This window comes from Herpailurus yagouaroundi, unplaced genomic scaffold (assembly GCF_014898765.1).
Source record: "Herpailurus yagouaroundi ecotype Mexico unplaced genomic scaffold, PumYag 185, whole genome shotgun sequence".
Classification (NCBI taxonomy): Eukaryota; Metazoa; Chordata; class Mammalia; order Carnivora; family Felidae; genus Herpailurus; species Herpailurus yagouaroundi.
The window spans coordinates 26,858,756-26,872,651 of record NW_024412416.1 but is presented as its reverse complement, the minus strand read 5'-3'; the positions used below and the strand labels follow the sequence as shown (position 1 = coordinate 26,872,651).

Genomic DNA, 13,896 nt, shown 5'->3' with positions numbered 1-13,896 from the left:
ATATGTGTTGCTCTTCTGGTGAACTATCATTAAACCATATAACTAAAAACTATAGTGTAAACAATTATTGGTTTGGAACATGCAATTAAAACTCTATCAGTCAACATTTTTGTATCCTTTGGATAAATACCTAGTAGTGTAATTGCTTAGTAATGGGGAAGTTCTATTTTTAATTCTTTGAGGAACTTCCATACTGGTTTCCAGAATGGCTGCACCAGTTTGCATTCACACCAATAGTGCAAAAGAGTCTCCCTTTATCTGTATCATCACCAATATCTATTGTTTCCTAAATTTTTCACTTTAGCCATCCTGACAGGTGTGAGGTGGTATCTCATTGTGGTTCTGATTTGTATTTCTCTGATGATGAGTGATGCTGAGCATCTTTTCATGTGTCTGTTAGCCATCTTGATGTCTGCTTTGGAAAATTGTTTATTCATGACTTCTGCCCATTTCTTCACTGGATTATTTGTTTTGGGGGTATTGAGTTTGATAAGTTCTTTACAGATTTTGGATACTAACCCTTTATCCAATACGTCATTTGCAAATATCTGCTTCTACCCCATCAGTTGCCTTTTGGTTTTGTTGAATACAGAAGGTGTGGTGTATATATACACACACATATATACACACAATGGAATATTATTCAGTAATCAAAAAGAATGAAATATTGCCATTTACAACAATGTGGATATAAGTAGAATGTATTATGCTAAGCAAAATAAGTCAGAGAAAAACAAACACCTTATGATTTCACTCATTAAGAATTTAAGAAAGAAAACAGATGAACATAGAGGAAGGGAAGGAAAAATAAGATAAAAACAGAGAGGGAGGCAAACCATAGGACTCTTAAATACAGAGAACTGAGGGTTCCCGGAGGGAAGGTGAGTGGGGGAATAGACTAAATGGGTGATGGGCATTAAGGAGGGCACTTGTTGGGATGAACACTGGGTGTTATGTGTAAGTGATGAATCACTGGGTTCTACTCCTGAAACCAATACTACACTGTCTGTTAACTAACTTGAATTTAAATAAATAATTTTAAAAAAAATCTATGAGTAAAATCTATTGATACTAGATCTTTGTATTTGTATTGATCTATACACAGCTATTTAGGATGCCTTTAGTTTCTAATTTGGTAAAATGAAAATATAGAAGATATAGTTTACTGTTGTTTAGAGCTATATGTTGAGTGAAAAAGAGGAAACATCCATAAAAAATAGTGAAGCATGGAATTTCAAGAAAGAGTGGAAAGAAATGAAGTTAGAGAGGGAGGAAGGGGTCTTTTAGGCCATGTATGGTAAAGATTTCAAGCTTGATGATAATCACCAGGGGAAAGAACTTTTGAAGTACAGGATTGATATATATATATATATATACATATATATATATATATATAATGCAGCTTATTATTATTATTCATATCTCTATTCTTTAAGATAGGGTTTTTAATTTACAATAGATTTAATTTTATAGAAAAATTACAAAGATACTACAGGGAGTTCCCAATACACTACACCCAGTTTCTCCTATTATTATCTTACATTAACATGTACATTTGTCACAATTAATGAACCAATATTGATACATTATTTTTAACTGATGTCCACACTTCTTTTTTTCAGATTTCATCAGTCTTACCCTCATGCTTTTGTTCTATTCTGGGATGCCATCCAAGATACCACAGTAGCTATGATGGTTTCACAGATATTCCTAGCTTTCAATGACATTGACAGAGGAGTACTGGTCAGATTTTTGTAGAATGTACCTCAATTTTGATTTTGTCTCATATTTTTATTATGATTATAGGTGGGTTATGAGTTTTTAGGAGGGACACCACATGGGTCAAATGCCATTATCATCACATATCAAGGATAAATATTAACAATATGACTTATAACTGTTGATGTTGACCTTAATCATCTGGCTGAAGTAGTTGTTGTCAGTTTTCCCCACTATAAAATAATTCTTTTTATCCCTTTCCATAATAAACTCTTTGGAAGGAAGTCGCAATGCTCATCCTTTACATCCTTTCATCTTCATGAGGGTGGAATATCTACATAAATTATTTGGAATTCTTCTGCATGTGAGATTTGCCTCTTGTCCAAATCTACTTAAGATGCAATGATACTCTGTGGTATGAGTATATCAGGTTTTGTTTACCTGTTCATCAGTTGATGGACATTTGAATATATCTGTATATCAATCTTTATAGCAGCACCACACCACACTGTCTTGGTATTGTAACTTAGTAGTAAGCTTTAAAATTAGATATGTGAGCTCTCTAAATCTGTTCTTATTTGAAGATTGTTTTGGCTATTCTGTATTTCTTGCATTTCCCTATAAACTTTAGAATCAGTTTGTCAGTGTCAGGGAAAAAGAGCTGCTGAGGTTGTGATAAGTATTGCACTGAATCTATAGATTATTTTGGAAAACATTACCACCTTAACAATATTAAGTCTCAGTTCATAAACATAGAATGCCTTTCCATTTGTTTAGATTTTTGTTCATTTCAACAATATTTTTGCACTTTTTAACATATAATCATGCACTTATTTTGTTAAATTCATTCTTAAGTATTGTATTCTTTTCGATACTTTTGTAAATGTAATTGTTTTCTTACTTTGATTGTCAGGTTTTTCATTTCTAGTTTATAGAAATACAAATGTTTATATACTGATCTTGTATCCCATAATCATAATTCAATCCTTTTAAATTTATTGACTTGTTTCATTACTTAACATATGGCTTGTCTTGCATAATGTGTCATGTGCACTTAAGAAGAATGTATATTCTGTTCTTGTTCAGTGGAATGTTCTAGATATCTACTGGATCTAGCTACTTTGAACTAAGTCTTCTGTTTTCCTGTTAGAACTTTTGTTTATAGTTTTTCTATCCATTTTTGAAAGTGTGGTATTAAAGTATCTAACTATTATTGCTCACTGTCTGTTTTTCCCTTCAAATCTGTCAACTTTTTCTTTACGTATTTTAATGTTTTGTTAGTAGATGTATATATATTTATTATTGTTTTGAATTTCTTGATGTGCTGACACATTTTATCATTATAAAATGTCCTTTGTCTCTAATAGCAATTTTCCTTAATTTTTTTTCTTATGTTAATACAACCAATCCAATTCTCTTCTGGTCATTATTTACATAATATATCTTATTTCACCTTTCCACTTTCAAATGATTTGTGTTTGAATCTAACTTGTGTATCATATGGACAGTACATAGTAGGATCATAATCTTTTACCCTTTCTTCCAACCGCGGATTCTTGTTTGCAGTGTTTAATCCTTTTACAGTCAGTGTAGTTACTGATATGATAGAATTTATGTCTGTCATTTTACTTTGTTATCTATGTCATGTCATTTTTGCTCCTATTTCTTCACTACTGTCTTTTTTGTGTGTTAAATAGCTATCTTTTAGTGCAAAAATTTAAGTTCTGTGTCATTTCCTTTAATTTTACTTTTAGCTATTTTTTTGTGATTATCCTATTACAATTAATGTCTTAAAACAATCTACTATGGATTAGTATCAAATTAATTTTAATAGAACGTAATTTTTTTTTTGCTCATATAGCTTCATTTCTACCCCCTTATGTTCTTTCATTTCAGCTTGAAGGACTGCCTTTAGTACTTCTTGTAGGATAGGTTTGTCTGCTAGCAATAAATTCTCCATTCTAATTCATTTGGAAAGGTATTTCTTCAGTTTTAAAGGGTAGGTTTACTGTATATAGAAATTTTGGATGATAGTCTTTCTTCCAGCCTTTAAATAATGTCATCTCCTTGCCTTCTGGCCTCCATGGTTTCTGATAAGAAATCAGCTGCTAATCTTATTAAAGACTAATTATTGGTTATGAGTTGCTTCCCTTTTGTTGCTTTCTCTTTGTCTTTGCCTTTTGACAGTTTGATTATAATATGCCTAAGTATAGATATTTTTTAGTTTATGCTATTTGAAATTCATTGAGTTCTTGGATGTGTAAATCCACATATTTCATCAAATTTGGGAAGTTATTGGTTATTATTTCTTCAAATATTCTTTCTGCTTTCTTCTTCTCTCCTCTTTTTCTTGGATTCTCCTTATGCTCATGTTGCTAAGCTTAATTATATTCCATAAGTCTCTGAGTCTTTGTTCACTTTTCTTAATTCTTTTGTATTTATGTTTTTTGGACTCTATAATGAAAATGAATTTAGAACTTCTGGGTGGCTCAGTTAGTCGAGTATCTGACTCTTGGTTTTGGCTCAGGTCATGATCTCACGGTTCCTGAGATTGAGGCCTATGTTGGGCTTTGCACTGACAGCATGAAGCCTGCTTGGGAAAATCTCCCTTCCTCTCTCTGCCCCTCCATTATTTGCACACACACACACACACACACACACACACACACACTCTGTCTCTCAAAATAAATAAATAAACATTAAAAAAGATAATGAATCTGTATTTAAGTATGCTGATTCTTCCTTCTTTATGGTCAAATCTGCTGCTGAGCCCTCGAATGAATGTTTTATTCTAGTTATTACACTTTTTGTTCAATGTTTTTGTTGTGGTAAAATGCACATAATGTCAAATGGTAAGTGTACAGTTCAGCGATATTAAGTATATTAACGTTGTGTAGCTATCACCACTATCCATTTCCAGAGTTCTTTTTATCTTACAAAAATAAAACTATATACCCATTCAACTGTAACTCCTCATTCCCTCTACCTCCAGGTCCTGGTGACCAACTTTTGACATTCTGTCCTTTGATTGTGACTGCCCTCTGATACCTCAAATAAGTGAAACAATACAGTATTTGTCTTTTTGTGATTGTGTTATTTCATTTAGCATCATGCTCTCAAATTTCATCCTTGCTGCAGCATGTGACAGAAATCCCATCTTTTTTAAGTATGAATAATATCCCATTGTATGTATGGACCATTTTTTTTTTTAACTTATCTATGCATCTGTCAATGGACATTTGAGGTGCTTCCACAGGGAAGGGAAAAACCTCAGCTTGTAGACTGAGGAGAAATTTTCCCTAAAAGGAGATTCCTTGTCCATATTTGGCTTTGGGAACAACAAAAAAGCAAAAAAGTCCTTCCCAAGAATGTAAAAACACAGCCTGAAATCAGACATGTAGCTAGAATTCACGTATTCTATGTGGCCCAGGAATCCAAGCTTAATCTTTAAAGTAATAGAGACAACCAGGCAAAGCCAGAGCAAAACATCTTTAGAAAAAAAACAAACAAACTGTTTTAAATGTAAACCTCAAAGAAATACCACAGAAAAAATTCCAAGAAACATGAGTTCAAATGAACTAATTACTAATTCATCAGAAAAGCAAATTAATTCCATGTAATGGAGTAAAACAAAACAACAAATTCTGCAAATTGCTCCAACAAAGACACCAGAACATTTTGAAAATTTGAATAAATGGAAGATGACATTTAACATTTAGTGAAGAAATAAGGTGCTGTCAAATTGCATAAAAAACTAGAAAAAAGAAAAAAAATTAGAATGTCTAATAATGAGAAACAATCATTGAAATTATAAAGTCAATAGATGAATTAATAGCATACCAGGGCGTTGGAAGGATCTACATAGCTAAATTGAATTGATTGAAGACACTAATAAACAGTGAAGTGGAAAAGTCACTAAGAAAATTATATGCATATACCAAAGTGACTCACAAAGAACTAAACTATTTGAATGGTTCCATAATTTTTTTAAGTTTGTTTATTTATTTTGAGAGAGAGAGGGAGCACGAGCAGGGGAGTGGCAGAGAGAAATGAGAGAAAAAAAATCCCAAGCAGGCTTCCCACTGTCAGCACAGAGCCTAATGCAGGGCTTGATCTCACAGTGAGATCATGCATGACCTGAGCCAAAATCAAGAGTTGGAAGCTCAACTGACTGAGCCATCTAAGTGCCTCTTAGTGAATGGTTCTATAACTGGTAAAGTAATTAAATAGAGAATAGCAGGCCTAAAGTAATCTACAGACAACTTTATCAGACATTCATATACTTTAGACATTTACTTAGTAAGCGTTGAAAATTTGTGTTATCAACAGTATAATGGTTCAGGGAATGTATTGCTTTAAATTGGGAATCAACCAATTAAATTAATCTCTACAAAAAATTTTTTGGGGTTCCTGGGTGGCTCAATCGGTTAAACTCTGACTTCAGCTCAGTTCATGATCTCACGGTTCATGAGTTCAGGCCCCCAAATGAGGCTCTGTGCTGACAGCTCAGAGCCTGGAGCCTGCTCCAAATTCTGTGTCTCCTTCTCTCTGCCTCCCCCTTCTTGCATTCTGTTTCTCTCTCTCTCAAAAATAAATATAAATACATATATATATATATATATTTACCCAACCTAGGAGATTAGTGAAATTTTGCTTTCTATCTTGTCTTTTTCTGGATCCAAAATGAACTATAAAGTGTGTTCATCTCTTATTTCATTTTCATCTCTCACTTCCAGTGAAGAAACCCACAAAACCTTCGGCTTGAGATTTCATCACATTTGTTTGTCAGGCACTGTATACAATTTTATAAAAGGTCAATAAATTTAACTAAATTCTTATGAGTAATACTTAACTACTTGTGATTAACACATTTAAATTGAAGTATACTAAATTCTACAGATCTATATTGACTATTACTTAAAAAGTTATTTTTATATAAACACATAAATTTGACATTTCCTTTTATATGTATCTTTGTATGTATTAGATTTTGTCTTTAAGAATCTGTGAAAGATTACTTGTTAGTAATTATTGGAAGATACAGTACCAAAAAAATTACATCCTACAAGAGTGCAATGAGACAAATATAAATATATTTAAATGAATTTTTTAATCTTTCTATTCAGAATATAAAACAGCTTGCTTGAGGATGATACTAAACCCCAAAATATTGCAAATGAATTTTACATCCTTCCAAATAACATGCACAATCCATTAGCATAAGGGTCTTTGGTAAGTCGACTGTTCACCAATTTCTGACTCTTCCAATATTACAAGGAATGGTCAAGCTGATCACAGCTTTTTCAAAGATACTTATTCAGTAACATGCATCCTATGTAATAATGTCTGGAGACAAAATGCCCATGTGTCTAATATCAAAACCATTATCAACTCTTTATGTTTGCACAGTGATGCTATGATGCTAATCACATGTCTATCTGCCTAAAATCAATAGAAGCTACACATTTCTTTACAAAGCATTTATACCCCAAGTTAGTACTCACAGCTGGAAAAAATCAGTGGACAGGAATGTTCATCCATGGGAAAGTTGTGCAGCTGTAGCTGGCACTCTGCATTTATGGTGAGCCTGTGGGAGAGCCAAGAATCACTCTTGAAGTCAGCCAGAAGCAACCCAGAAAAGTCCCAGGTTAAGACTAGGGAGCTGCCACTTTATCACAAGTGGGGAGTGGGAGCAGCGCATTTAATTCTTGGCAGTGGTGCCATCCATTCAGGGATACCATTTAGTGGCTTTTGTGTTATTTTGTTTTATTTTTAACTATTGGTAACAGAGAGAATTTCAGTTACTAAAATTCGAAACTGCACCTAGAAACACAAACTAAGTCAGAGAGGAGAGAAATAAAAACAACTGTTATTTTATATATTTTTGCCTTCAATCTGTTTGACTGAATTAAACACTTCTTCCATTTTGAGACTGACATATTTGTCTAAATAGGTATAATGACAAATTGATCCACTTGCAGAAGCAATTTCAGATTTGGACAACTTCCTCATTTGACCAAGCAGGTGGTAGCACTGCATCCTTCCAGAGCAGACAGCCCTGGGATCAGAGTTTCTATAAATAATCCCTGGAAGGGCCATGTCCCTATTCTGGTTTGCTGAGGCTCACCTTCATTTCAGATTCTCAATCACATTACTTTAAGATTGATGAGGAAGTACCTGTAACACCTCATGGCCACAATGTACCTGCAATTAGGATCTCATAAACTGAATGTGGGGGTGAGAAAGGAGAAGTACCCAGCAGCTGGTGGTGGACTTCACTGAGCCAAGAAGACACACGGGTGATAAGAATTAGAGAATTCACATTATCCTGAGGCATGCTGAGTTTGAAATGCTTTTTTTAGACCTTCAGGAGGAGACATTACATGGACAGGTAGTTTCAAGCATCTGGAGCCCATAAAGGAAGTTCTGGGTTGGAAGTAGGCATGCAGGAAACCTCAGCATAGATATGGGAAGGAATGAGCTAAGCCAACAGGAGAGAGGAAAATGATTGAAGTGATGAGGAAGTGCTGAGACAGAAGAAGCAGTGTTAGGAGGGACAGCATAAGAGCAGGAGCAGGAGACACAGGGAGGAGTCATGGTGCTACAAGGCAGTGAGAGAAAGTCTGTTAGAAGAGCATGAGCATGCCCAGTGTCACTTGAAAGGTGACAGGCAATGGGGACAACAGTTTCTGGAAGGTGCTGTCCTGATCCTAATACTAGATGAACAGAAAGGTTAGCCCAGGTGTATGGCATTTCTGTAGTATGTTACAGCTAGATGATCAGTTAGACTTGGACTATGCTAATGGAAAGACTCCTGAGATACAGAGGCTCTGATAACACTAGTTGCCAGTGGTGATTTTTGACAGGTAAGTCAGTTCACTTCTCTGAAGTGCAGTTTTTCTTACATTTCCAGGTTTGTGAGGACTGCCTACCCCTTAGGAAGACTCATTACACTAGCTGCCAGTTCCATTAAGGATGCATTGGGGAATGCCCTCTGTGCTCTTTTTTCCCTCTGGTCCTGAATTTGGTTATGATTACATTTGTTAATTAGCACTCTAAGACATCTTTGTTTTCCTAGCTGAGTTGACCCATTGGGTTAAATACATTAAACATAATTTCCACAGACTATTTTCAACAGAAATGGATTCTGATGAAGGAATGACTTTATATTCATTGCAGCTAATTTGTAGGTCTTTATTTTCACATATAGTATCATTAGGATGAACTTTTTTAGAATGAGATAACATGTCAAACATGAGAAGTGATAGAACTCACCAATATGAAAAGAGGGTCCCATGTCTATAATAATCTAAATTAGAGATCCAGTATCAGCCCATCTGTGATCCAATATCCACCAACATTTGAGAGAAGGGCCAACATGGCAGAGAAGTAGGGGGATCCATACTTTCTATGTCTCCTAAAGAAAGGTTGAAGCCAAAGGACTTTAAAGTCCAAGAGTCTTGGAGAAAAAGAGACTGAGTATACCAGGGATAAACAGGACAATGTGAGAGAACACAGGACTACTTCAAGGAACATATCAAAGCACAGATGGTGCTTTGGTGGCAGATCCAAACATCACTACAAGTAGGGAAATAAAATAACCAAAGTCACAACAACAGAGAGAAAGTAACACTCTCCAAAAAACACCTCCTGAAGTGCCAGGCAAGTACAGTGTATAACCAACCATTAATACAACAGTGCTTGCAGGTGTAGAGCACATAACAAGCTTTTAAACTCATAAAGGGCAAAAAACTAGCCAACATGATGAAACAGAAGAATTCTCCTCAAAAGAAATTACAGGAAGAAGTGACAGCTAAAGAATTGATCAAAACAGATTTAAGCAGCATAACTGAACAAGAATTTAGAATAATAGTCATAAAATTAATCACTGGGATTGAAAAAAGAATAGAAGACAGCAGAGAATCTATTGCTACAGAGACCGAGGGACTCAAAAATAGTCATGATGAATTAAAAATGCTATCAATAAGGTGCTAAATAAAATGGAGGTAGCCACAGCACGGATTGAAGAGGCAGAGGGGAGAATAGGTGAATTAGAAGATAAAATTATGGAAAAAGAGGAAGCTGAGAAAAACAGAGATTAAAAGAAAATCCAGGATCACAAGGGGAGAATTAGAGAACTAAGTGACTCAATATCCATATCATAGGAATTCCAGAAGGAGAGAAAGGGGCTGAAGGTGTACTTGAACAAATAATAGTTGAGAACTTCCCCAATCTGGGGAAAGAAACAGGCATTGAAATCCTAAAGGCACAGATAACTCCCTTCAGATGTAACTTGAATTGATCTTCTACACAACATATCATAGTGAAACTGGAAAAATACAAGGATTAAGAGAGAATTCTGAAAGCAGCTAGGGATAAACAGGCCTTAACATACAAAGGTAGACACATAAGGTTAGTAGCAGACCTATCTACTGAAACTTTGCAGGCCAGAAAGGAATTGCAGGTAATCTTCAATGTGTCGAACAGGAAAAATATGCAGTGAAGAATCCTTTATCCAGCAGGCTTGTCATTCAGAATAGAAGGAGAGATAAAAGTTTTCCCAAACAAAGAAAAACTGAAGGAATTCATCACGACTAACCCAGCCCTACAAGAGATCTTAAGGGGGACTCTGAGTGAAATTCTGCAAGGACCACAAAGTACCAGAGACATCACTACAAGCACGAAACCTGCAGACATCACAATGACTCTAAACCCACATCTTTCAAGAATAACACCAAATGTAAGTGGACTAAATGCTCCAACCAAAAGACATAGGGTATCAGAATGGATAAAAAAACCCCACTCATCTATTTACTGTCTACAAGAGACTCATTTTAGACCTGAGAACACCTTCAGATTGAAAGTGAGTGGATGGAAAACTATTTATCATGCTACTGGAAGTCAAAAGAAACCTGGAGTAGCCATACTTATATCAGACAAGCTAGAAGAAGGGCCCCCAGATATATAAAACAATTAATCACAAACATAAGCAATCTTTTTGGTAAGAATGTGGTAATTGCAGAGGACTTTAAACTCCACTTACAACAATGGACAGATCATCTAGACAGAGAATCAATAAAGAAACAAGGGCCCTGAAGGATACATTGGACCAGGTATGCTTGACATATATATTTAGACGTTATATCCGAAATATCCGAAATAACGGATATCCGTTATATCCGAAAGCAGTAGAATATACTTTCTTCTTGAGTGTACATGGGATAGTCTCCAAATTAGATCACATACTGGGTCACAAAACAGCCCTTAATAAGTATAACAGAATTGAAATCATACCATGCACACTTTCAGACCACAATACTTTGAAACTTGAAATCAACCACAGGAAAAAGTCTGGAAAACCTCCAAAAACATGGAGATTAAAGAACATGCTACCTAAGAATGAATGGGTCAACCAGGCAATTAGAGAGAAAATTAAAAAAAATATATATGGAAACAAATGAAAATGAAAATACGACAATCCAAACGCTTTGGGATACTGCGAAGGCAGTCCTGAGAGGAAAATACATTGCAATCCAGGCCTATCTCAAGAAACAAGAAAAATCTCAAAAACAAAATGTAACAGCATACCTAAAGGAAATAGAAGCAGAACAGCAGACACCTCAAACCCAGCAGAAGAAGAGAAATATAAAGATCAGAGCAGAAATAAACAATATAGAATCTAAAAAATCTGTAGAGCACATCAATGAAACCAAGAGTTGTTTTTTTGAAAAAATAAACAAAATTGATAACCCTCTAGCCAGGCTTCTCAATAAGAAAAGGGAGAGGACCCAAATATATAAAACGCGAATGAAAATTTATTACAACCAATTCCTTAGAAATACAATTATCAGGGAATACTATGAAAAATTATATGCCAGCAAACTGGACAACCTGGAGGAAATGGACAAATTCTTAAACTCCCACACACTTCCAAAACTCAAACAGGAAAAAAATAGAAAATTTGAACAGACCCATAACTAATGAATAAATTGAATCAGTTATCAAAAACCTCCCAACAAATAGGAGTCCAGGAGCAGATGGCTTCCCTGGGGAATTCTACCAGACATTTAAAGCAGAGTTAATACCTATCCTTCTCAAGTTCCAAAAATTAGAAAGGGAAGGAAAACTTCCAGACTCATTCTATGAAGCCAGCATTACTTTGATTCGCAAACCAGACAGAGACCGAGTGAAAAAAAGAGAACTACAGGTCAATATCCCTGATGAATATGGATGTAAAAATTCTCAACAAGATGCTAGCAAATCAAATTCAACAGCATATAAAAAGAATTATTCACCATGTTCAAGTGGGATTCATTCCTAGGCTGCAGGGCTGGTTCAATACTTGCAAATCAATTAATGTGATACATCACATTAATAAAATAAAAGATAAGAACTATATGATCCTGTCAATCAACGCAAAAAAAGCATTTGGCAAAATTCAGCATTGTTTCTTAACAAAAACCTTCAAGAAAGTCGGGATAGAATGAATATACTTCAACATCATAAAAGCCATTTATGAAAAGCCCACAGCTATTACCATCCTCAATGGGGAAAAACTGAGAGCTTTCCCCCTGAGATCAGGAACACGACAGGGATGTCCACTCTCATCACTGTTGTTTAACATAGAGTTGGAAGTCCTAGCCTCAATGATCAGACATCAAATTGAAATAAAATGCATCAAAATTGGTAAAGATGAAGTCAAGCTTTCACTTTTTGCAAATGACATGATACTGTACATGGAAGACCCGAAAGACTCCAGCAAAAGTTGGCTGGAACTGATACATGAATTCAGCAAAGTCACAGTGTACAGAATCCATGTACAGAAATTGGTTGCATTTTTATAAACCAATAATGAAGCAACAGAAAGACAAATAAAGAAACGGATCCCATTCACAATTGCACCAAGAAACATAAAATACCTAGGAATAAACTTAACCAAAGATATAAAAGACCTCTATGCTGACAACTATAGAAAGCTTATGAAGGAAATTGAAGAAGGCACAAAGAAATGGAAAAACATTCCATGCTCATGGATTGGAAGAATAAATACTGTTAAAATGTCAGTACTATCCAAAGTAATCTACACATTCAAGGCAATCCCAATCAAAACTGCACCAGCATTCTTCTCAAAGCTAGAACAAACAATTCTAAAATTTGTATGGAACCACAAAAGACTTTGAATAGGCAAAGTAATATTGAAGAAGAAAACCAAGGTGGGAGGTATCACAATCCCATACTCTAGCCTCTACTACAAGGCTGTAATCATCAAGAAAGTAGGGTATTGGCAAAAATAAATAAATAAATAAATAAATAAATAAATAAAATACAAAACAAAACAAAACAAAAAAAAAAAAAACCAGACACATAGATCAATGGAATAGAATAGAGACTCCAGAATTGGACCCATAAATGTATGGCTAACTAATCTTTGATAAAGGAGGAAAGAGTATCCAATGGAAAAAAGATAGTCTCTTTAACAAATGGTGCTGGAAAAACTGGACAACAACATGCAGAAGAATGAAACTAAACCATTTTCTTACACCCTACACAAAAATAAACTCAAAATAGATGAAAGACTAAACGTGAGACATGAAACCATAAAAGCCCTAGAGGAGAAAACAGGCAACATCCTCTTTTACCTCAGCTGTAGTAATTTCTTCCTCAACATGTCTCCAAATGCAAGGGAAATAAAAGCAAAAATGGACTATTGGACCTCATCAAGGTAACGAATTTCTGCACTCCAAAGGAAATAATCAACAAAACTAAAAGGCAAATGACATAATGGGAGAAGATATTTGCAAATGACCTGTCAGATAGAGGGTTAGCATCCAAAATCTATAAAGAACTTACCAAACTCAATATTTGAAAAACAAATAATCCAGTGAAGAAATGGGCAGAAGACATGAATAGACACTTTTCCAAAGAAGACATTAAGATGGCCAACAGACACATGAAAAGATGCTCAATGTCACTCCTCATCAGGGAAATACAAATCTAAGCCACACTTAGATACCACCTCATGCCGGTCAGAGTGGCTAAAATGAGCAAACCAAGAAACTATAGATGCTGGAGAGGCTGTGGAGAAATGGAAACCATCTTGCACTGTTGGTGGTAATGCAAACTGGTGCAGCAGCTCTGGAAAACAGTGTATAGGTTCCTCAAAAAATTAAAAATAGA

The 13,896-nt window shown here is 35.0% G+C and overlaps 1 protein-coding gene across 4 annotated transcripts in view; it reads right to left on the bottom strand.

Annotated features, from left to right (window-relative positions):
- The window catches only part of GABRG3 (gamma-aminobutyric acid type A receptor subunit gamma3), a 717,311-nt gene that overhangs the window by 309,984 nt on the left and 393,431 nt on the right, over positions 1 to 13,896 (bottom strand). For all 4 annotated transcript variants that reach the window (XM_040493887.1, XM_040493886.1, XM_040493888.1 and 1 more), the window contains exon 5: positions 7,224 to 7,306. In XM_040493887.1, the coding sequence (XP_040349821.1) occupies positions 7,224 to 7,306 (83 nt within the window). The remainder of the gene's footprint in view (positions 1 to 7,223; positions 7,307 to 13,896) is intronic.